We start from the raw sequence: 23,864 nt of genomic DNA on the forward strand, positions 1-23,864 counted from the left end.
TATAGAAAATCTGGTCAATATGTGAACTTTTAAGACTTTCAAAATACTTTTTCAGTCCTTCTAGAAACCTTGAAATGATTTTTAAAAAGTCTGATAGTCAAAAGCCCTCAGTCTGAAACTCTATGTAACTAGAGTGAATGAATGAATGGGTGAACGAACATCCTTTTTGGCCTATGATGAACAAAGACCACTCCAAGTATCTAGCTGAAAGAAGTCTTTGTGATCAACTGAGGCTATTGTCATGTTTCCCCTTCACACCCGTCCTTTTTTTTTTTTTCCACTCAGGTAAAACAGGTTTGAAACCAGCTTTTATTCAAGTCATTGTTGACCATTTTATAAATGATGCGTTTGATCCTATCCCATCACTGGTCTGTGTTTTGGTTACACACATATTTGTAAAATCTCATCAGGCAGCTTGTTTTTGTCCTCCATTAAACAGCTACTGCAATCCACACTGATGATATCAGTGGAGGAAATAATGACAGCATGAGGGTCAACTCATCAGATGGTAATTAATGATCTGACTTGGCAACACACATACACACACACACACACACACACACACAACAAGAATCTGTCTGCCCACACACACCTCCTCATCTGGGTTACTGTTTTCCTGGATGACCCTGATCCATGAGAGCATGTCTTCTCTCCCCTCCGCCTGGAACAGATACTCGCAGTCTGAGGTGGTTAACCGCAGCACATTCTTGCGTCTCGTTTCGCTGTAGGAGATGTCAATCAGACAGGCCTTGATGCTAATTCGGAGCGGGTCCTCGTCAGACTGGGATGCGGCGTGAGACAGGGCATCCTTCTTATCCTTGTAGAGGGTCAGGGTGTGGCCTTGTAAGATAGCATACATCTGTTTCCAGGATCTCATGCCTCCACCAACACGCTGCAAATTGAAAGACAGAAGTCCTTAAATGTCACATTTTTTGAGTAATGAACGGGGCTCATGCAGGAGTGCTTGGGCATGACAGAGTACCTTATTCTTGTCTGTGCTAAGTTGCCTGAAGTTAAGAAGCCCTTCTTTGGAAGAATCAGCAAATACATCTAAAGAAGACTCTCTACGAGATCCAGAGTCCCCAGCGGGTTTATGCCCGTCCAGTGTCTGGAAGAGTGAAAAATAAAGACATTTTCTGGCATTACTACATGACAGTAGAACATGACATGAAACTGAGTCAGAGGGGAGGATGACATACAACAACGATTTAGAGATAGGAATAGACTTATCCAAACCTAAAAGAATTGTTTTCACCACGTAAGCACAACAAAGATTTAATATTAGAAAATTACGGCTTTTTGAAATACAACGGAGTGCATTAAAGTTCATAACTTTGAGACGTGCATCAAATGGTTCTTTAGCTCCTTACCTTTCTCAGGCCTCTGAAACTGGCCATATGTTTGCTTGTAGATCTTTTTTCACAGTGGTAAAGAAAAAGGCCAAGTCAGACTAATATGAATTGCCAAAGACAAAAGAACAAATCTCAGCATGAACTTACCCTCTTCTCTCCTCCTGATAGTTATCCAGACCCTCGTCATAAGACTTTGATCGCTCTGTTTTACCAGCAGAGTCTGAGTCCAACAAAGCACTTCGCATAGACTCTGAACATAGACGGTACAAATATGAAATTACAGTTCATTTTGCAACCCAAATGTCATAAAATATTTCATTAAATCCAGGATCAATATCATCTATCAAGACAAAACAATGATGTGATATTACAGAAAAAAAAAGAAGAAATGCACTATTATTAACCATAATGGCAATAGCCAACCCAATGGCATTTACCTTGGTCATGTGACAGCTGTCGATGAATAGTTGGACATGGTGAGCCTTGACTGGAGGGTGCTGTCGCTATGGATGGTGCAACAGATATCACAGCAGAGGGAGGGATGGGAGCAGCCTCTCGGTCAACACTGGGGCTGACTGGCTCATCTATGAATCGATAAAATATTCAGTGTGAGCAAATTAACTTTGAATCGTTCTGTTCTCAGGTACAATGCATTTCTATACACTGTATATGCCTGCATTACAAAAGGCCATTGGATCTTAGACTCCCTGGGCTAAACTGAAAAGATTGTTACTTTAGCAATTATCTGAGGGAATTTCTCAAGGGAGGAGAAAAACAGCGGAACAGATAGCTTTACAATGCACTTTTTAATTAATTTTAAAGATGTCCATCAACAACTGTCGTTGGGCTCTTTAGGCCTGAAACAGCTCAAAGTACAAAGCTGTTCTCCGTAGCCAAGGGGCTTTTGGAGCTAAATTTAAAAGCAACTGTCCTACTTCCTGCCTGAACCCAACTTTGAAACCGGGCATAGAAATAAGGATGCCACCATCTCTCTAACAAGGCTTCTACTAAGGCTATTTTTAAAAGTTATATCCATCATTGATAAACTCTAGGGGGTAACAGTCTTGTATTATCTTCTAAAAAAGCAACCTACAGTAATTAAGAGCAATGTGCGATGAAGTGGTGCTTACAACATGATTCAGTAGGAAGTAGCCTTTGCAGAACAGAAGTAAAGTTTTACTGCGTCAAGAACTACCAGGCAGGAAAGTGTAAGTGCTGATTCAGAATTAAAGATTTAACGGAGAGGTTGGGTGTCCATGAGATCATCCTAAAAAATATGAATACTTTAAGACTGACAGAACAGAAAGCAAAATCTGGGCCTTATGGTCATGCCAATGTTTAGGGGTAAAGGAATTTCATCTTTTTTTTTTTTTTTTTTTCCCCCATCTCTCCTCATGTGAAAAATCTTTGTAAACAATTGTGTGTGAGATTGTTTCTGACTGGGAGAATACAGTTGCATCCAAAATTACAAACTGCCTTCTGCAACCCCTTCATGACAAGCATCTTTAGCATTTAGTAGAGCCCTGTTAGCTGAAACAAAGTTGATTCATAGATAAGACTCCTGCTGTTGGCAAGCCCCCCCCACCCCCCCACCCCCAAGTCTCATGAAGTGATTAGCATGTTGCAACCACTTTTTTCAAACCCCACCACAGATTTCCAGATGGCTATGTTGACCGGTCTAGTATCTTCCAGGGCTTCTGAAATGAAGCACTTACGGACTTTAAGGGTCACTCAAACACTGCCATGCTTCACTGCCCACAATGTTCTTTTCAATGTATTATTTGTCCTTTAGACAAACTGTTGATTCTTAAGGCCAAAACATTAAAATTTTGATTCATTGCAGCAGAACAGAATTCTCAAATGTCTTTGGCTTATCCATATATTTGTGAGCAAAGAGGAGTCGTGTTTTTTTCTGATGCTTTTTTTTGTCAGCAGTGGTGAAAATCTTTGCAACAGACAAGGAGTTCTTCAGCATTTAGTTTAGCTGAAATTTCAATGGTTGCTGCCTCTAAGACTGCCGCCGGTCTTTTGTTGTCAGTTGAGGGTTTTTGACCACCTGCCTCCTCAGGAATGTGATGAAAGTCACTGACAGCTTACCCTTTTCTGCCATGTCCAGGAGGCATAGCTGCTCTTCCTTTAACTTAAAAAAAAGCAAACTGTGCTTCTAAGGTGATCTCAGAGAACATTCAGATCCTCCTTTGTCATGTTTTTTCTTAATTTTGTCCTTGTTCATCTTAGGCAACGATCGCTTTTATTCAGAAGAGATCATACCCAATTCAGGGGTTTGAAACATTTTCATATTTAGAATAGGAAAACCTAAAATGCAATGCATGAAATTTTACTAATTTAAAACACTATTCTCCTTAACTGAGATACAAATCCCGCAGTGTTGTTATTGTAAATGAGAATTTGTTCTGGATAAGTCATCTGGTTAAATAAATAAAACGCAAAAACAAAAAAAAAAAATCACAGTTGCTGTCTGCTTTGTCCAAACCTGGACTTTCAACTAAAGTCAGACCAAACCAACAGCAGAACAGACCTAACAACCTTTATCCAAATTAGACAAAATGCTAGTTTAGTACTGCAGTCTCAAACGGATTCAACAACTTCATGACAAGCATCTTTATCATTTAGTAGAGCCCAGTTAATCTGAAACAAAGCTGATTCATAGCTGGAGACATCAGTTTCTGGCACAAGGTTTCTGAACAGAGGTGTCCTGTTCATTTATATTTTGGGTTAGCATGTTGCGACCACCTTTTTCAAAATCCCACCAGAGATTTTCAGATGGTTATGCTGACAAGCCCAGTCTGCGTATTTCTACTTTTCAGATTGAAAATTACAGAAAATTTAAGAGGAACAAAAATCAAGAAATGTTTATGTAAAATATCTGTTGAAAATGAAGGTGTTCGCTATCTGCTTTAAGACGTCAACGATTTATGACATGTAGTAGGAGTTCTTTTTGGTTTTTAAGAGAGAAGTGTGGCCTACAGTGATGTGTGTGAGATGCTGGTCGGCTTGTTCTGTACGATGGACAAGCCCTCACTGAGAAAGCTAAAAGGCATGAAACATGTTATGTCTGGAGAGGGGGGCTGACTACGGCTCACTGCTGAACTCAGGACAAAACTAAAACACGACTCTTTCTGGCCTTTCTGGCCTAACAGAAGGACAGACAAATATTCACTATACATAATGGATAACAGACAAGGAAACAATTAACAGAAATATATAGGATATTTTGAAAGATAATTTTTGTAGAGATGTTAATTTATATGTTCTTTTAGCACTGCAATTAATGTAGTACTTTGCTCACACCCAGGCAAATACGGATGTTAATATTTATTATATATATATATATATTGAGAAAACTTACAGTGTAAAACAAAAACAACCAGTGAAATTTTGTCAATTTTGGCTCTGAACCCCTACAACTTTGTAAACCCTCAGACCGCAGTTTCTGAGATCCCAACAATTTAATCACCGCAGCATCCATTACTCTGCTGTTCGACCACTATGAGCTCACTGTCAAGAGACAGCATCCAGGAAAACAATGCATTAACAGGGGGGGATTTCACTACATTACAAACACCACTTTACTCTGTCATGGTTAATTCAAAAGCATCTCAAATCCACTCTGATCAATAACGTCTCCCTATAGAGGCTAGTTTACCTCTGAATCTCCTAAGCCCATCAAATAAAACAACTGTTAAATTTAAGTTGTTCGTCATGCGTCTACTGAAACTCTTATAATAGCGCTTACAGTGTTATTCTATTACATTTTGCTACAGTCCCAGTTGCCATGCCAACATGGTCAGCGAGGCAATAAACTGATTACTGTCTTACCGATGAATGGAATGGCGTCCAGGGACTCGTCCAGGTTGCTGGAGCAGGAGTTGTGACGTTGCTCCTCAAGGCGGCGCATATGTATCTCTCGCCGTGTATCGTTTGGAAGCCAGCAAGCCGCCACGTCTGCCGTAGAGTCCGCTCCTTCGTCATTCACCGCCAGGATGTAGGAGGGGTGCCGCAGTGGGCTGGGGTTCTTTCCACTGTGAGGTTTCTCCCTCATTACCACCGCAGGTTCTGAGGGGCTTTGACCGTTTACCTGACTTTGAGAATCTTGGTGGGCTGTTTTGAGGATGCCAGGCCTCTGAGGGATCTCTCTTGCAGCAGAGCTCGACGAAGACCTGATTCCAACTACTGTTGCGTCTCTGCCTGCCTCAGAGATCTGTATGGTTTCTGACCTCATCCTGTTCTGGCCTGGTTGGCTCGTGTGGCCTAGATGGTGTGCTGGGACTGAAACTCTTTGGTTGGTAAAAGAATGTTCAGTGCTTTTCCCAAAAAGCATGTCAGACAGCATTGGTGAGGAGCGCGTCTGAAGGGAATCTGGACCTTTAGAGAAAAAATGTGGGTTTGGTGCTCCTCTCATACTGCTGCTGTATCCAGCCGAAGGCCTGAAGGGCACAGCGTTTCTGGGCATCGCTTGCCGGCTGGGCCTTGTGCCTTGGTCTGCCCTTGGATACCCTGCTCTCCTCTCACTGGGCCGAGACAGCTCAATAGGTTCAACATAGTCTATGGAATGAGATCGAGCTTTCAGAACCAGGGCATCTTGGGACACACTTCGAGGGGGCCAGTTCCTTGGATTGCTTATTTTCTCTGAATTCCTCATCCGGTCCTGTGAAGCACTGCGTGGGGCAGCCTGAAAATGGGGTGGAGGTCCGTGGTATGATCGTTCATGGGAGGTACTCCTGCGCCGTATCCCTTTAGGAACCCAGTCTCCTCTGGGAATGTGAGAAGCAGCTGCAAAGGAGGGCTGACCTGCAATTCGAAAATTGTCCAACCTCTCCTGAATTGTCCGACTACCATGGGAATGGATACCTTTGTTGTCAATGTACTCCCTGTATGTCTGGTAAGTGCGCCAGTCAATGTTCTGATGGTTGCTTGGGTAGTTAGGTGCTTGACTTGCAAAGGGAACCATTCCTGGACCGCTGGGATAGATGTCGGCCTTTCGAGGGAAAGGATACTGGGCCAGTGACCCCGGTCTTCCCCTAACATAGGCAGGGTCCATGAAATCAACCCTCTGTGCCGAAACCACACGCCCCATGTGTGCCGAGTTGGGAGGAACCACCACAGTCCTAACGCTGTCATTGCGCATGCACACCGCTGTTTGGCTTTTGGAATATTGGCGTGGAGGAGATGGGGGCACGGTGATTTCCTTACGATACCCATAATCAAGAGATGCTGCTGGACCCCGGCAGACCTGCCCCGACGGGTCTGTCGCCTGGGCCATGCCCGTGGGCTTACAGTCTACTCTGGGGTAGCATACCACTGGTGGGTCAGGGATGTGACTAGCATTTCCACTGTAGCTATTGTAGCCACGCAGGTAGGCATCCTGGGAATAGGCCTGAAGACAGAGCAAGAAAGCCATGTTACAAGAGAGGCGTACAAACAGCAAGTGTGTGCAAGATTAAACAGTGTGGCGCTTGATGCTTAAAGACAAGTCAAGTGTGATATTGAAAATGTTACTGGACGCATGTGTAGGCAGTGCCCGCTTCAGTGAGTGAGTGAGTGGAGGCGTTTCAAACAGCTGAGCAGTGTCAAAGCTCTTCATCTGCTCCTTATTTAGAATTGACTTGGTAATACTAGTGGATAGCTCACTTCATACTACAGAAAAAAAAACATTTATTTCTAAACAGCTGCTCATTTATCATCAATTTTTTAAATTACTGGTCAGGATAGTCTCTGCCACTGTTGGCAAAGACACAGAAATACATTCAATTATAAATACTATGAACAACATCATATTTGGAGGGGGAAAAAAAAGTCACAATACAATCACAAAATGGACAGACGCACAGATCACAGTTACATACCTCAGACTGACAGACTAACCTCTTACAGGCAGCAGGATGCCGAGGTCTCATACCGAATGTGCTATAATTATCTTTCCTAGTTATCACGGATTAGTACAAAGTCTAAACTATTTCCCTGACGGTCCTAGCAAAAAAAAGAAAAAAAAAAAAAATCCAAAGTAGGAACGTAAAATATAAAGGTTAACAATATCTATTTTTTCTACTCACAACATACTCACAACAAGCACTAAGGAAAGGTATGAGGACTTTGGCCCTGTTACAGTACAACCTTACAATAAAACTGTGCGAGCCACAGCAATCAGTGCTAAGCTAAGTTCCTCCCTTTTTAAGTATGACTGTAACCAGTTCAGAGGTCAGCAGCCTTTATGAAACTGATGACATCCGACATAAAAAGATGAGGAAGAGGGCGAGGCTTCACTGAGATTCCAGCTGGATGCCAACTCGAGCTTTTAATCAAACAGATACTGCAGGCACAGTGCATCGGCCATGTCTGCAATCTAAACATTTGAGCCACTTATCACATATTTGATCATAAACATAAATCCAAGACAGCTGCGTGGTAGTAATTTACAACCACTCGAAAGAAATCCTGGGATGCTGATGACATGCATGACACATGCAAAATGATACAGCAGGTACGACATGTGGCAGGTACCAATTGTACCCTTTCCTTACCAGATTAGTTGTTTCTTTAGAGAAAGGCTGCCATTACAGCAAACGAACACGAGAGCATTGAGGAATCATGGGAGAAGAAGATGACAGCAGAGCAGAAAGCACATATTGTAAGAAAAATAACTGGTTCCAAGAGCACAGAAGATGAATCAGCCATAGCAAAGCCTGGGACTGACATGCTAAAAATACACTGGAGTTGCAGCGGCGGCACACAAGGATGAGAAAGCAAAGATGTATCAAGGGTTGCCACGTTACAACCTGCCTGTGACACTCTGTCCTGGTCGAGGTGGCAGAAGCTGAAGCATGGTTCCCAAACTGCTGTTAGGTCTCCATGGCTTCATCCATCTTCAAACAGAATATTACGCTAACTGAACAAGGTGTCTCCAGTCTATGTCGCCCTCTCTCTCTTTTTCCCTCCCTGCTACTGCTCACATGACAGAAGCAGCAGCTGCTGATTATACATTCAACTGTGATGGTACAGCTCCCCCTCCCACTTCTCCCTCCTCCCTCCTTTTTTCACTAAGCGTCAACCTGTTTGAAACACAGAGCAGTCAGCTGATTTTATCCTCTGGTTTAAGCTCATCATTCACGCTTTCCCCTCCGTTTTCCCTGCTCACTGTTTCCTCTGCTTTATAGCGGACTATTCCCTCCCTTTTCTGCTCCATAAATGTTCTACTCTCTCTCTTTGCTAAGCAACTGCTGCCCGTCTCCAAGCTCTCAGTGCTTGCTGCCGCCTACAGTGTCGTGTCTCTCCGCTAGCATCTGCGATAATCCTCTGATTTTTGCAGAAAGATCATAGTTTGCTTGTGTACACCTCAGATATTTTCGTGTTGCCGTTTTTCATTGGCTGAGAAACAATGTGGTGAGAGGTATCACAGCACACAGCGTAGGAGAGTGAACTGCATAAATGACTACAGACAGAAAAAGAAGCAAGCCAGGAGGAGGACGCTCAGGGAAGAGGGTGGAGTAGCACTGAACTGGATAAGACAGAGGACAAAATGAACTTACTAAAAATGAAAAATGAAATTTTCTCAGAGTGCTGTGAAAAAGTACTTGCAAATTTCCTCCGTTTTTGTTTTTGCTTTTTGACACTTAAATGTTTCATACCATGAAACAAATTCAAATAGCTGACAAATACAACCTGAGTGAATATAAATCAGGTTAATTTATTAAGGGAAAAGTTATCAAAAGCCTGATCCCGAAAGAAAATCTAAGGGCCTCATCTTATTGAATCGTGTATTTCCTATTCATGATTACCTGATAACTGCCAGATCTGCAGAATCAAAAAGATCATGTCTGACAAGATCTTGAAATTCAAGAAAAGATGAGAAAGTTATTGACATCTATTAGTGTGGAAAGTGTTACAGAGCTATTTCTAAGGCTCTGGGACTCCAACAAACCAAGGGGAGAGCCACTAGTAACAGACAGAGAAAACATGGAACAGAGGTAAACCTTGAAAGGAGCGGATGATCAACCAAATGTACTCCAAGAACGCATGGATTCATTCAGGAGATTGTGAAAGAATGACAACAAAACCTAAACCACTGAAGACGTCGCTTAACTGAGTGAAGGTCAGAGTTCATGATTCAGCAACACGAAAGACAAAGTTACAAGGTGAAAACTGTAGCTGACTAAAAAGAACGCCAAGGTTTGTTGGTTTGGATAGATTTTCCCCTGAATCAATGGCATCATAATTGTTTTGTTATTTTATTGATCAACAACAAAATTAAAATTACAATGTATAATGATTACTTAAAGAAACACGCCCCAACTTCCCTTAAGAAATTAGTGCTCAGGAATTCAATCATTTAATGAATTAAATAAAGTAACAATATTTCCAATATCTAATATTTTAGAATAATGAATAGAAAATAATTCAATATGTGCTTTTTACACAAATAAATATTTATCATTACAACATCACACGTGCTAAGTAGATGAGTGTTCAGTTAGCAATAAGTATTCAATGTGGCCCTTAAAAATCTCCAGGGACGCATACCAGTCGAGCAAATATCTTCCCAGTTTTATTGTGGTGTTCAAATCAAAAACCCACTAGCAGACTATAAAAAGCCCTTAGAAATTGATTACTGTCCAAAAAGAATCTGCAATGGATTTACTCTGGATATGGAACAGAAGAGAACATCTTGATTTAGCAGAATCGATAGTAGCTACCTACGGCTCCCTGCAGCATGCATAAAAGATTAATGATGAGATTTCAAGCCTGTTAAGGTAAGAGGGTTTCCCTCTGTGACACTTGGGGGACACACGCAGTGTCATGGCATTGCATTTTTAAGGTTCGTTTAAAACTGGTGAAGAAAAGCAAGAACGTTTGCCACAAACATTAAGATTAGCCTAATTACTAAAAGCACCAGATGAAATGTGAATTAATTGTAATGTTCATGCTGCCATAATAAGCTGCTAATTTCTGAAGGAGTTAAGACAACCATTTGAAACACATTTTATTTATAAGTTTGGATAATACGATTTTGTCCAAGTCAGACAGCTTGCTAAATTTTCTAGTGCTTTTCTGCAGATATTTATTAAATATATAAAACCTTTAATATAAAACCCAAGACCTACAAAGCTGGAGTATATATTTTATCTCATATCAATGTCATCCAAGTGTATTTTTGTGATGCATCATCCAGCAGTGAATTTAGGGCATTTCCGCAGTGGTGTCAGCTGCAGTTCTGGAGGACAGAAAGTCTCTTATGGCCTGATTAGGAGGCCCAGATAGAGAGTTCTGATGAGAAAGGCTGGTTGTCTGGATCTCATGACTACTGCCCCAACATAAACACTTTAAAACTAGAACAGCTCCAGGATGGACCAGAAGTTATTCCAAATTTAAAAAGAAAAAAAAACAGTTTTTTCTTCATAGTCTTTTAGGATATGATGAAAAACTCAATCTCACCAGTTGCAGTACGTCCTCATCTTTTGGCATCACACAAAGCTCAAGAACGTCACCACTGAAAAAAGGAAAGGGGAGTTTTTAAACAGAAAAATTGCGCCAAATAAACCAAAATTAATCAAACTCTCGCCATCTTACCTGTCTTGGATCAAAGTTATCACCTCAGAATAAGCTTTTCCGATTATGCTGGCTCCATTCACCTTCACTATTCGATCACCTATTCAACAACAGAGGTCTCATCCAGAGGTTTGCAAGCAGTGTGCTAAGCAAATAAAGCATTTAACAGATGCACAGGAAAACAAAAAGGAGCATAAAAATCAGCAGAAACTATACACCTGCTGGCTGATTAGCAGATCAGCAACAGCACAATGAAAACATGGTTAAACACGCCTCTACTTACAGTCTTTCTGCCTGTGAATGGAAATGTCCAGGCTTTTAAAAAATAATCTGAAAATAGTTCATGCTGACTGAGTATTACCTGTACAAAGGCCAGCTTCATGAGCAGGACCCCCTTCCTTGACTTGTTTCACAAAAATAGTGTCCATTGGCTCTAACCTATTTCTCTGCCTCCCTGGGGAAACACAGAAATGAAAATTAATTATTCCAGTTGCTTAAAATGTTGACAAATTATAATTTAAATGCGCCTATTTTTATATATTATAGCATGGGGAATAAATAAACATCAAACCAAAAACAAAATGTAAAAAAAAAAAAAAGCCTCTTGCAAGAAATAAAAGAAAAACAAACACAGTTTTGTTGAAAACTAGTACCTAAAATAACATGGTGCACTGGGTATTTGTTTTGGGATAATTCTTGTCTACTGCTAAGACAGACAATGAGTCATTAATAGAGTCAATCTGTGGGGTTTTACGGACAAGGATCAGAATGACCAAACACAGGAAAACCTGTTTGCTCATGCTGCCCGTGTCTCCTAGCAGCTGCATGGCCACGGAAATAAAAGGAGAAAAGAAAGAAAGGAGGAGCGGGGCAAAAGAAACTAAGGAGAAAGAGTGACAGAGTGCTCAGCTGCACACCTCCCACTCTTTCCTTGTAAACTGAGAAATAGCTGTGGGCACAGCCAGAGAGTGGCTAAAATACTTCCCCAGTAGTTAACATTCTGGTGGTGAGTCAGCACACACTACCTCGCTAAGTCCAGCAGACGTGAACTCGAGCATGAGATCACATGACCGTTTGTGGCTGTATGTGCCATTTAAAATGTACACAATAGTCAATAACTCAAATAAGGAGGAGAACAAACTTATAAACCAGTTACCTTATTAAAAGAGTCGCATAATTTGACTCTTAAAAAGGAACCAAATGATTCCACGGCCTGTTTAAGCTCCAAACCGCACAAACTTGTGACCTTATTTTGTACACTTTAAACACAACAGATTAATCACAAAGAATCATATCATGGGAATTCCCATTACATAATAAACAGAAAAGTCTGTTAACTAAAGCTGGAAGAAACAGACCCCCTCTGGTGGTGTGTTTTGGAGCTGCAGCTCCATTTCTTCAAGGACTCTATTCTTGAACTAATGCGTGAACAGACACTTTGACACTACAAATCACAATTCAGAAGAAGACAAACTACTTATGTTATTTCTTCATTCTGGAAAAAAATATAAATAATGAAATACTGATGTCTTCTTCACAGCTTGGGTGCAACAACCTAATATATATATATATATATATATATATACATATATGGAGAAATCCAAACAGAAGTATAATTTCCCCCTCAAAAAGTCCAGCTGAAACAAAAAACTTTCTCTGACACTTTAAAATGACTTATTAGTAGAGATGTAATTAGTTTATGAGACATACCTGCCTTTAAAAAAAGATAATTAGTTGAAAGTTTACTTTCAGCATAGAAATTGATCATTCTTGCCTACCTGTACAAAGTTTTGCTATGTTAAAAGTCAAATCAGGAAGTTACCAGTAAGCAAATGTTAAAACTAATTTCCACATTGTTAAAATAAAAAAGATATTGTGAAAGAAGGAAGGAAATGTCGATTATAATCTGCTATCTGTGCTTAAATGAAAGATTGACTTCACAGTTACAGGACGTTAATATTGAAACACACAGCTACCAGGAAAAGGGATATAAACTAAAACCAAAATACTCACGACTGCGTCACTGTGTTGGGCCTGCCTAACAAACATGACATCAAGTGAGGCGTTTAGATTTCCAGTGGAAAAATGAGTCATGGGCTCAAAGCAAAAAATTTCCATCCTCCTGTCCTCCGTCCCTATCCCAAATTTAAATTAAAATCATACCAACTTGTATCTTGGAATGAGGGAAATCCAAACTCTTGCTGTGGTGCATCACCATCAGGTATGTGGTATGCTTTACTTGATACGAACATTTTTCATTTGTGATGTTTCATGTGACATCATCTTGTGAATTGCAACAAGTGATTTCAACTGACTGCCCCCTGCTGACTTTCTCCAGCATTTTACTGAAATCATTCCCAAGCTGTATAAGAGGTGACAGAATATTTTAGAAACTGTCATATTTTAACCAGGGCCTGTTTAATGCTTCACTTGTTAGATTAAGATAAAAAAGATGAAAAATGGTCAAACGCAAAAAAATTCATGGAAAATTCAGAGCCGCTCTTTTTTTTAATGCGTTACAAAATAAAAATAAACTGAAACAATGTGAAGTTGGTCACTGTAGCACAGAAACAGCTACAGAATGGATGGTTGTGGCGTCATGTGAAGTCAGCACACTGACTCGGTTGTAAATCAGAGCAGAAAGTTTAAAGAGTTTTTCTGCTTACCTCTGCGCCCACAATCTTCTTCCTGTAAACGCACAAAGATACTCAGCATGACTGTTGTGCTTATGGCCACATAATTTTGTTCATCTGGATTTTTGTTGACTCACGGTAATAAATCAAAGAAAACCTCGACATTTACCGGGAAGCAGTGCAGGCTCGACTCTGGCGGGTACACGATGAAATGCCGCAAAGTGAACCCAAACCCCAGGGATGTGCGGCGTAAGCGCACGGTTTTGGGCCTCGGCCAAGCGAACGGCTCCTCTTCTGTGGAGTACTGCACTGCAGGACAATCAGCCAAACTTTGCCTCTCTGCAGAGTCCTTCTGCACAGAAAAGAAAGACGTAGGAATTATTGAGCATAAAGTCTTTCTGATCCATTAAGACAGCTTTCTTCTGTAAATAAGAGCTCTTAGAAAGATTCAAAGCTGACAACAAAACTACCATAAATAAATAAGTTTCAGGACGAACATGACATTTCTTGTTCATTTGCTGCATGCTAAAGCTGCTAGCAACACTTTTTTTATGAAATCAAACAAACCCCTTCTGTTGAAATACTTTTACACCAATAGGACATGTCATTGTCAGGTTTTCTATTTGCTTTGCTGATGTTGTAGTTGTTATTTAATCAAGATAGAAACTATCTTCTAAAAAAAAAAAAGCTACAGCATGCTGCTGTATGCTGAACCATATTAGCCATAAGGCAACTTCTTAGAATTCTTTTTAGTAAATCCAATTATATTTATCTTGTTCCCCCACCGCCCTCTTAATCGGTATATTTTTTGTTTTTACTTTAATTGCTCCATCAAATGTTCATACTTAATTATGAATGACCACAAGAAAAAGGTTAAAGGAGTATAGAAGAGCCCTGCGACAGACTGGCGACCTGTCCAGGGTGTACCCCGCCTCTCGCCCGGAACGTTAGCTGGAGATAGGCACCAGCACCCCTCCCGACCCCACTGAGGGACAAGGGTGTTCAGAAAATGGATGGATGGATGGATGGATGGAGTATAGAAGATTGTAAAACATTCAAGAAAATAATTAAAACACATGAAAATGAAACAGAATGATGTCCCCTCCTTCGTCTTTGTTAATGCCAACTGATCAGGTCAGTTTTTGTAACGAAAACCAAACACCCAGAGCAGAAAATGCTTTTTTTTTAATGTTATTTGTGGATCTCTGAAAATGAAATTCAAACTTTAAACATACAGTTGTGTTTTTATGGTCAGTGTGTAATTGTTAGTGCAGCAAATTTTAGAGTAGGATTCATTTTTAAGCGGGATATATTGTAAGTTTGGAATAACAACAAGAGCAAAGTTTACAGCTGGAACAGAGCATGTCAGCCCTCACATTTTAAGGACACACACTCCTGTGTTTACAGCCTATTTATGGCCTCACACCTTTGTTGTTTCACACGTGTAGCAGCAGCAACAAATTTACTTAAGTTCCCCTGCAACAGTACATGTTCAGGGATATCTGAGATGTTAAACCAAAAACAAGCAGACTCCCTCCGCAACCCCCCAACCAGTTTCAACCATTTCTCCCAACCCCCAGAGGGACAGACCTTTCCCCACAATGTGAGGAATTTGATGAGCTTGCATTAATTGTATCTCTGTCTGTGGCTGAGATATTTGAGTAAAATGTCAAACCCAAAAATGTGCAACATGCTGCAATAACCGAGTAGATCACAAAGCAAAGATTTTACTAGAGGTTTACCTGCTTATGAACATGTAAAATCTGCACAAACATGTTTCAAGCAAATAAGTTTAAATATGCTTCCCACCTGTTCCAGCTCTAACAGGAAGCAGAGAATAAGTCAAGCACAAAGAAAAGGAACAGTTTGCGTGCAGAAACTTAATAAAAAGAGAACATTACTTCTCACACTTGCTGAATTAATGCAAATACAGTTTGTGCCTGGAGGTGTGTGCCGTGTCAAAGCAGGTTTTAATAAGCTCGTTGCAACCTAACTCGGATCTTGCAGCATTTCTGCTTTTCAGCAGCAAAGTTATGAAAGGAACAAACACTTTAAGCCAAAGCACACCAGAAGTGATAAGTTTAGCTATAAAGTATATATGAAGGAGCTCAAACGTGCATGCCTCTGAATAAGAACCGACTGTACGGCTAAGTGGGATGGGAAAAAAGACCTGCAGGTGCAGCTGCCATCCGCGTGTTTTGATGAAACTCGCAAAACAGGTTTTACCGTGTATAAACAAGCTTTGTCTATTCAGCAACTCTGGCACTTTCAGATTTAAGCTTAAATGCCAGTGTTGGATCCCCGAGTGTCTTTAAGGAAGTAGACAAACACTGAAATTCATCCTTTAAGTAGTACTTGTGGTGAGGGCTATAAATCAGCAGGACGTCAGAAATGCCTGCACCGATGCCCGACGCGTCTCCAGGGTGGGCCGGACCCACAATACTGGATCTGATTTAGAAGGCAGTGCAGAGGGTAATTTCCACTCCTCTGATCTTTAGGTGCGGACAGACAGGGGCAGTGGGCCTCCTCACAGACACATGCCTTGCGGTGTTAGCATTGCCACTTGCAAAGTTAATGCTGTGACATTCCAGGTCAATAAATTCCAGACCTGCATTTCTCCCGTGGTTCCCTCTTGTGTTTAACCGAAATAAAGTACAACGGCTATGGTTAGAGAACAGACCGGACCTCTGGGAAAACCTGAAAGAGCAGGCTGAGGCGGCGCGGCAAGAGGTCAAAGGAAAAATTGACAAAAAGGAAAAAAGCCGACTTGCTACAGAAAGGAGTAAAAGGAAGTCAAACATCAAAAGGACACACCTCTCCTTTCCTGTCCACAAGTGAATGCCTCTCAGTCATTCATGAATCACTAGAATGCCAGAATGATATTTGTGCTGGGTGAGGCAGCTGGGAGAACATTTGTCTCTCAGCTGGATGTCTCCTGAAAATGAAAAGTGATCTGCTCTATGTCAGGGTCACCAGGATACCACTTCACAGTAAACACACCTTCTAGTGAAACCATTCTTTATACTTCCAGTAAAAAAAAAAAAAAAAAAAAAAAACTCCAGATGAAACTCTCAATTTTAGGTAATTCTCCAAAAACATATTTTCATGTTTGAATTAGAGTGCAACAATTACAGACCTCCAGTTATTGTAAAGCTGTGACTTTCAATTTCTCTTTGAGAATTACAACAAGTGTTTAAAATACCACTTTCTAGCTTCTCACGTTAGTAGAGGCAACAACACTGAGAAGTGTATAACAGAGGAATCACTGGACAGAAAAAAGACAAAATGGTGACAGGAGTTACACATTTAAACTTCCTTTAGTCTCCTACAACGATGTTTAGCAGGATTAGTCTGGTTAGCAGTGGTAACTTAATCATGAAAACTTATAGCATGCGCTTTCGTCTCTGCATGACATTTTTTAAGTGCATGAATGATGGTGAGGTTAAAACAACCTGGTAGGCTGGTCAAACAGATTTTTTAAAACATTACACGTCCCCTTAGTTAAAATTGAGGATATTAGAGCTCCAGTTTTAAATACATATTGTAAAATCTCAAGGACTACATGTTAATAAACTGGGCTGTTTTCATAGCTTGCCTGAACAATAATGAAGGAGTAATAGCAGTTTGCGTTACTGTACTTTATGCTCACATTTAAAAGAACTTTACAGAAGTTAACAATCTTTGTCAAATGCTCAATGTTCCAAGCTAATTCCTCACCACATGCGGCCATTTAAAGTAAGACTGTAAAGGCTGAGATTGAGGGAAACCAACCACATCAAAGCCACTTCTAAGAATCGGATGATTTACTGAACATACACAGCTGTTTATACGCTACACGTTTTAGTGCCCAAATACAAGGCACACTGACAAAAACACAATTTCCGTTTTCCACTTAATTTAATCCTTTTGCACGTAAAAGCTCTGTTGATGTTATTCAATGTCACATTATCACATCACATGACATCAGACCTGAAAATGCCACAACCTCAAAATGTGAGAAAACTTGGTTCTCTGTTGGCTGCTAAATTCTACACCACATCCCAGTTAAACCGAGCACCATGCTGTGAAAAGCCAGGGATAATGATACAGAGGACAAAGTCCTTGACGTATCAGCTTTGGAGCTCCAGACAAGGTCAGAAGCATCGTTATTCATGCTACATGTGTCATATACTTAAGTATTAAGTAGACTAAGTCCTGCAGTCTACTAAATTTCTAAAATTTCTGACGTAAAGTACGGCAGGAATTTTACGTAATTTACTAAATTGCCACACATTTTCAACGTTTGAAATCTGTGCAAATCATTTTTTCAGTGATCTAACCTTTAAGATTCATTGCTCACTACAGTGTGATTCAAACTTGGCACTTAGTTTCACCCAGTTTTCGTTTGACCCTAACATGCCATAAAAAAGGAGGTGTTTTGACCTTACAAAAATATCATTCTGAACACAGGATAAAATAAGAAGGTGTTGCATTTCTCTCTGTATATTTTTATGTTTTGTCTGTCATGTTATAAAAATAGAAAAAGTGGTCAAATCATCCGATACTGATCTATCTGGAACCTGCCATAAAAATGACAAATAAAACTACATGTCTGTGTTTGTCCTTTTATCTTAACAAAGATCGGCAAACTCAAATATTCATTCCAAAGACATCCATGTGCTTATTTTTCCAGGTGTTATTTAGGGACTTAAATTTGCACCTTTCTATATGAGCAGAAGTATTTTCATACAGTATTATTACCTTCAGTTTTACATCTGATTTTTGCCACAGTTTCGCTCTTTACAAGCAGTGGTGGAGCGCTCCACGTAGTCCTGGACAGTTTGTTTTAAAGACCACTACATTACAAAACAATGTAATAAATGGTAGTTTGTTTTAAGTAATTTAAGAAAAAAAGAAATCACTATGTTGGAGATGTTTTGAATAAACGAAAACCAAACACAGATGATAAACGTTTTTCTAATATGGTAGGTAGAGGCAACATTTAATTAAAATATCCAAAAACAGTCAAAATCTGTTCAGACTCATAAAGGTTAAAACTATTCAGCAAACGTAAGCAGTAGTGTGACAGGGCAGTAAAAAGCACAGAAACTGAGCTAATCACACCAACTTCTGTCAAATGACCTGAGCAGCACGCCGAGCTCGCCTTATCTTTTCAAGGCCACCAGCTCCCGCATCTCTCAGTAACATTTACAGACGGATTTGATTCATATCAACATGAAAGTGTCATCTGTTTGTTCCAGAACACAGTTTTTGGTTTCATATCAGCCTCTCTGTCCATGTCTACTATAAACTACCTATGGCTGAAACAAGAAATTTTGCACAGAATTACCATGAACGGTCGATCAACCATTCCCATGGTAGAAGTTGCAACCTAAGTTGTGTCGCACATGAAAAGGCAACAAGGTGCTGGTGAGGGTAGATAAAGCTGAAGACATGTTAGTTCTTGTTGTTGGAACACCAGATGGGAAATTATACGTTTCATCTTTGGGCTACTTGTTCTAGCAGAGTTGGGAAATATCACACATTTACTACAAAATCTGGATATTCTTCCATTTTTTTTTATTTGTCATGCAGGCTGGACACAGTGACGACTAAACACAAGTTCTCACTGTAGACTACACAATAGACAAATGCCAACAAAGGTGGAACTCTGGCTTTCCATGTATTTTATAATACTGATAAGTGATTAGATTAAAATTAGAATATTATATTAGACACACGGGTACTAAAAAAAATGTTAAACTAACATCAGCCTACATTGGTTTTTGCAAACGTAATAAATTACAAAGTGTAATTCTAAATTGGAACTCATCCTATTCTATAGCATCACAACATTTACAAAAATATTGTAAATGACCAACTTATATCTTGACCTGAAACATTGGTTGGTTAAAAAAAAAATAAAAAAAAGTCACTGCAACCAACCAAACTGAATGTGACTGTTAATTAGTGACTTGCTGTGTCAGCTCTTTCTGCTCAGTTTGTCACTAATGACTCACTATTCAAGATTTCATGAGTTATCTATACCAGAAGGGAAAAACATCACAGGCAAGTGATGAAAGAGTTGGCACAACAAGGAAAAACTGAATCACGCAGGCCATCTCTTTTGTTTTCTCCAGAGACACTGCAGACACAACCTTAACACAACAGGAAGTAACAGACTTCTTCTATCCAATTGAGGGTAAATTTGCCCTTCCGATTGCCATCAGTTAGCCATGCGATGCCTGCAGAGAGGCTTCTGTAAAAGACAGCCATCCTAAATGAGACAAACAATGAGATTTAATGAAGCTAAGATTGTTGGGATGAGATTGAGGGCAGGGGGAGGTCAATATCCCTCCTGCAGTACTAAATATGGATTTGGACTTCCTAATCTACAAGAATCAATTTAAGTCGCTGCGCGTTTCTATTGTTCTACTGGAAAAGGAAAAGTAGGTATAACTCAATATAAAAAAGCCAATTATGAACAAATAAAAGTTCCAGTTGAATCCTAAAAGTCAGCTTGATATAGTAAATATAATAAAGCAGCATAAAAAAACAGAGCTATCCAAACAGTAGCAGTTTTATCAGCACCTAATCTGAAGATCTGTGTGCTTTGTTTAAATACCAAGCACTATTCAGCTGATAAGCCAGACAGACACTTTAGTGTCAGTTGTTTTTTGTTTTGGTTTTTTTCCCAGGGAAAAAGAAAAGAGGAATACAAGACAAATCCCTCAACAAATCCTTCTGATACAAATCAAAGATAATATTTTTCAAATCTCATTCAAAATTAAATGAGAGCATGAAAACTCTCAACTTTAGAAAGTCAACCAAACTGAGCTGCTGTGGAAAAGCAGTCAGATATTTTTTTTTTTTTTTCTGTGAGCCAACATAACGAAGTTGTGATTTTTTTTTAGGACCTTCATTATGTTAACAAAGTTAGCTCCTGAGAACTGCCAAACTGAGCTTTGCTTTGTTGGAGACATCACGTCCCTTCCTCCCTGTTTACAGCTCAAGCAAAAACATGCTTTCTACAGGAAAAAAAAAAAAGGCATGTCAGAACCTATTCTGACTGATTTCTATCACATTTCATTTCCAAGGCATATTTGTAAACTTGTCTACTCCTTGGAAAATTCTTGAGTTAATATTTCATCCACAATTTTAATTTTCAAAACCCCCCCTGAAGCTCCAGGGGATTTTCCAGATTAAAATTAGCATGAGCTGGTTAAGGCGGTAGTTTGATTAGAGAGACGACTAAAAGGAGGATTTCCTCAGACTGAACTAAGGGTTTGTCTTTCACGCTATTACAGAGCTAACCTCAGCATTCTGAAAGATGCTTATTTATGCCTAGTCCATTTGTGTGATGGGGTCTTCTGTTATGAAACGTAACATTTTCAGTTCACTGACAGCAGTATTCTGTCTGTAACTGGGTACAAGAACCAAGTCTCTCAAAAATCTGTGACTTACTTACCAGACCAGCGACCAGGATATTCACCACAATATGAAAATCTAAAGCAGGTGACACTTTTAGGGGAGCAGATGGTGTCCCTGTCTGGTATTACAGGGGCTACGTCTTAAAAATCTGAGGCTTAAACAAGCAGCTGCACTGTTGTTTTGTCCGCCTAACTCCATAAATCATAAGCTTAAATACATTTTTAATCTAATTATAGTACTTCTTTTCAATGTGTTAATCTACGCTGCAGACTAATTTAGTTACAAACTTGTGGTCATGTCTAGTTTTTTGTAGGAGAGCTTTGTAGGGCTACATGATATTGGAAAATCCTGTAAATACTGCGATGATGATGGCAGTTACGATTTACGTCTATTATCTTCTTTCCCCTCTTTCTCATCTGTGCTTCCTACGCTCTGTGACCTTTAGTATTTTGGGTAATCTTATTTGTGTCCGGCGTAAATATCTGCTGCTGTGAAACTCTGTCCAACTGGTTAAATATTATGCTAGCAACAATTACCGCACTCCAATCTGTCATTTAAGAAATTAATATTGCACACAAATATATTGTAAGGATATATTTTTAAGTAATTGCGCTGCATCAGTGCTTTAAGGGGTAGCTTTAATTTTGGGTGTTAAGCCTCAAAATGTCTTTTTTATTATTCTAACTTTTTAGTTTTCCAATAAGGTCTTTAGTCCCAAAATTGTTATGTTTTTTCCCCCCTCTCTGTCCCAATGTAACACCACAAAATAATGAGACTAGAATAAATAATCAGTATTGAGATAAACAGCAAAAACATCTTACAGAATCAAAAATAGTTCGAAGCAGAACTTGCATCCACAAAAATCTAACTATCAATGCTAATGTTAGCACCAATATGTTATACGTTTCTAATGGTAACTGCGCTCACCTCACAAAACGAAGACCTTGCTTGATGCCGCTCATCTTCTTCAGTGGGAGCCCAACGTGATGCCATCATTCAACTTCAATGGAAATCTTGCTGTCCGTAAACGCCCACATTGAAAAGCTCCCGCAAAATCCAAGGAAAGATGTTTGGATTTATACCTCCATGGCGGCTAGCTCTCCTAGTCCATCTGTTATAGAAACATATTACAAGGTTTAAGTATGGTGTTTAATTTATTAAACTTAAAATCCACTGTGCAGTTCTGACAAGCCTCACTATCTGAGACCCGGAATGGACTGGGTGTATTCATAAAGCAGAACATCTCTGTTTGAGATCTAGTTGCTAGTTTAACTTTTAGAAAAAAGAAAAAAAAACATTAAGTCTGTGCCATTGTATGAAGAAATAAGTAAACAATTTGACAAGAGACGCACCACCAATTGATTGAAAACTGGCAGAATGTTATTAGTTCAGCTTTAATTGTTGCTTAGAAAGTACAATGCTGGATTTTTCTTTAATACGTGAAATTTGGACCTAAAAAAAAAGGCAATTTGTAAAAAATTCTGATCGGTTTCTCTATGAGTGTAAGAAAGTGAAAGAAAAAAACTGCTCCACTGGATAAAATCAGTAATAGTCAAAAACATGGTATATGGATTACATAATCAGATTACAAAATCTGTTCCCGTAATTACACCAGATCTTGGTTAAAAAGCCAGGAAACCGTCTAACAATAAACTAACACACCAACAGAACAATTTCATTTTATGTTTTTCTGCTTGTTTAAAAGTATCATTGTGACAACAGTAGGGAAGATTGACATGAATGTTTAGCCTGAACATTTTAAATATTTTTCATGTGCCAAAAATGTTTTTCTGGCTTTTTTTTTCAGAAGGTTGCAAATTAGTTAGTCCATTGTAACTAACCAATTTCATTATTTCATATAAATAAACAAAGATCCAGTAACCTATTCAAAAGTAATAGAAACCTATTCAAAAGTAAAAACCAATATTAATAATATTAGCAATCAATGAAAACAACGTCATTTTGACTGATTAAAATAAATAAATAAAACAACTCTACATTGGTATCGGCATTAAAACGTATTAAATACAATTTCTGGATTCATAGCAAGTGTTATTTACGTACATTACGTGAGCATCGGAAGCCTTTTCATAAAATATGCATTATGATACTGATCTCAGCTCTAAGTAATCTAACCCAACACAAACATACACATCATTGAATATGAACTAGGCAACATCTACAGCGATATACAACCCAAAAGCTAAATTTAAATGTTATTATGGGAGAACAAAACATGGATGATCTCAGGTCAGCCTAATGAATGGCCAGCAACAAGTGGACTAACAGACGAGAGGCAGGGCGGAAAAAAACTGTGGATGACTTTAAAACTACTTTACATAGTTAGTGTGCATAAGTTAATGTTGGTTGTTATTCTGTCTCCAATAACAAAACGACAGTTTTGTGTTTTGAGAAGTCTTATCGTTTTTGTCACTATGAAATCGATAGAGTACGAACACAGCGTGTCGAGCTGTTGTTCTCCAGCGCTCAACAAAAGACGCTTTGAATTTGTTACTACTCACAAATTACTGCCGAGAAAAGTTAGAAAGTACATATGGGACACTATACCACCATTTCGCGATTTAGTACACAGCTATATGAATTGAGAAAATAAACAAACAACACAGCTGCGGCAACAGGCTGCTAGCGGTTAGCATTTATGCTAACATGGTTGAGTTAACAAAGTTACCTGTGTAGTTGAGAAGCGTCATAACAGGAGCCAAACTGAGGCAGTGGTTGTCCTTAACAGCGAGCAAACAAACTAAACACATCGTGTGTGAGTTTGTATTTTTTTCAGAAACTGTCCAAAGAATCCATAAAATGTCAGTATTATCGACTTCCCGGTGATTAATCCAAACCCAATGAGTGGAGGCGCATGGTGCAGTTCTGTGGTTGGAGTTTTTTT

The 23,864-nt window shown here is 39.4% G+C and overlaps 1 protein-coding gene across 3 annotated transcripts in view; it reads right to left on the reverse strand.

Annotated features, from left to right (window-relative positions):
* LOC103143036 (rho GTPase-activating protein 21-like) overlaps positions 1-23,864 on the reverse strand; it is a 32,992-nt gene extending 9,128 nt beyond the window's left edge. The window contains exons 1-13 of one of the 3 annotated variants that reach the window (XM_007559415.2): positions 23,649-23,864; positions 21,887-22,070; positions 13,719-13,901; positions 13,583-13,604; positions 11,278-11,370; positions 10,938-11,016; positions 10,803-10,857; positions 5,193-6,750; positions 1,790-1,936; positions 1,500-1,602; positions 1,371-1,413; positions 983-1,108; positions 593-892 (exon numbers count right to left, since the gene is read on the reverse strand). In XM_007559415.2, coding sequence (XP_007559477.1) covers positions 593-892; positions 983-1,108; positions 1,371-1,413; positions 1,500-1,602; positions 1,790-1,936; positions 5,193-6,750; positions 10,803-10,857; positions 10,938-11,016; positions 11,278-11,370; positions 13,583-13,604; positions 13,719-13,901; positions 21,887-21,955 — 2,778 coding nt within the window. In that variant the 5' untranslated portion in view covers positions 21,956-22,070; positions 23,649-23,864. Of the gene's footprint in view, positions 1-592; positions 893-982; positions 1,109-1,370; positions 1,414-1,499; positions 1,603-1,789; positions 1,937-5,192; positions 6,751-7,894; positions 8,648-10,802; positions 10,858-10,937; positions 11,017-11,277; positions 11,371-13,582; positions 13,605-13,718; positions 13,902-21,886; positions 22,071-23,648 lie in introns of those variants that run through there. The other 2 variants (XM_016674975.1, XM_016674974.1) reach the window with 2 other exon arrangements.

This window comes from Poecilia formosa, unplaced genomic scaffold (genome assembly GCF_000485575.1).
Source record: "Poecilia formosa unplaced genomic scaffold, Poecilia_formosa-5.1.2 Scaffold104, whole genome shotgun sequence".
Lineage (NCBI taxonomy): Eukaryota > Metazoa > Chordata > Actinopteri > Cyprinodontiformes > Poeciliidae > Poecilia > Poecilia formosa.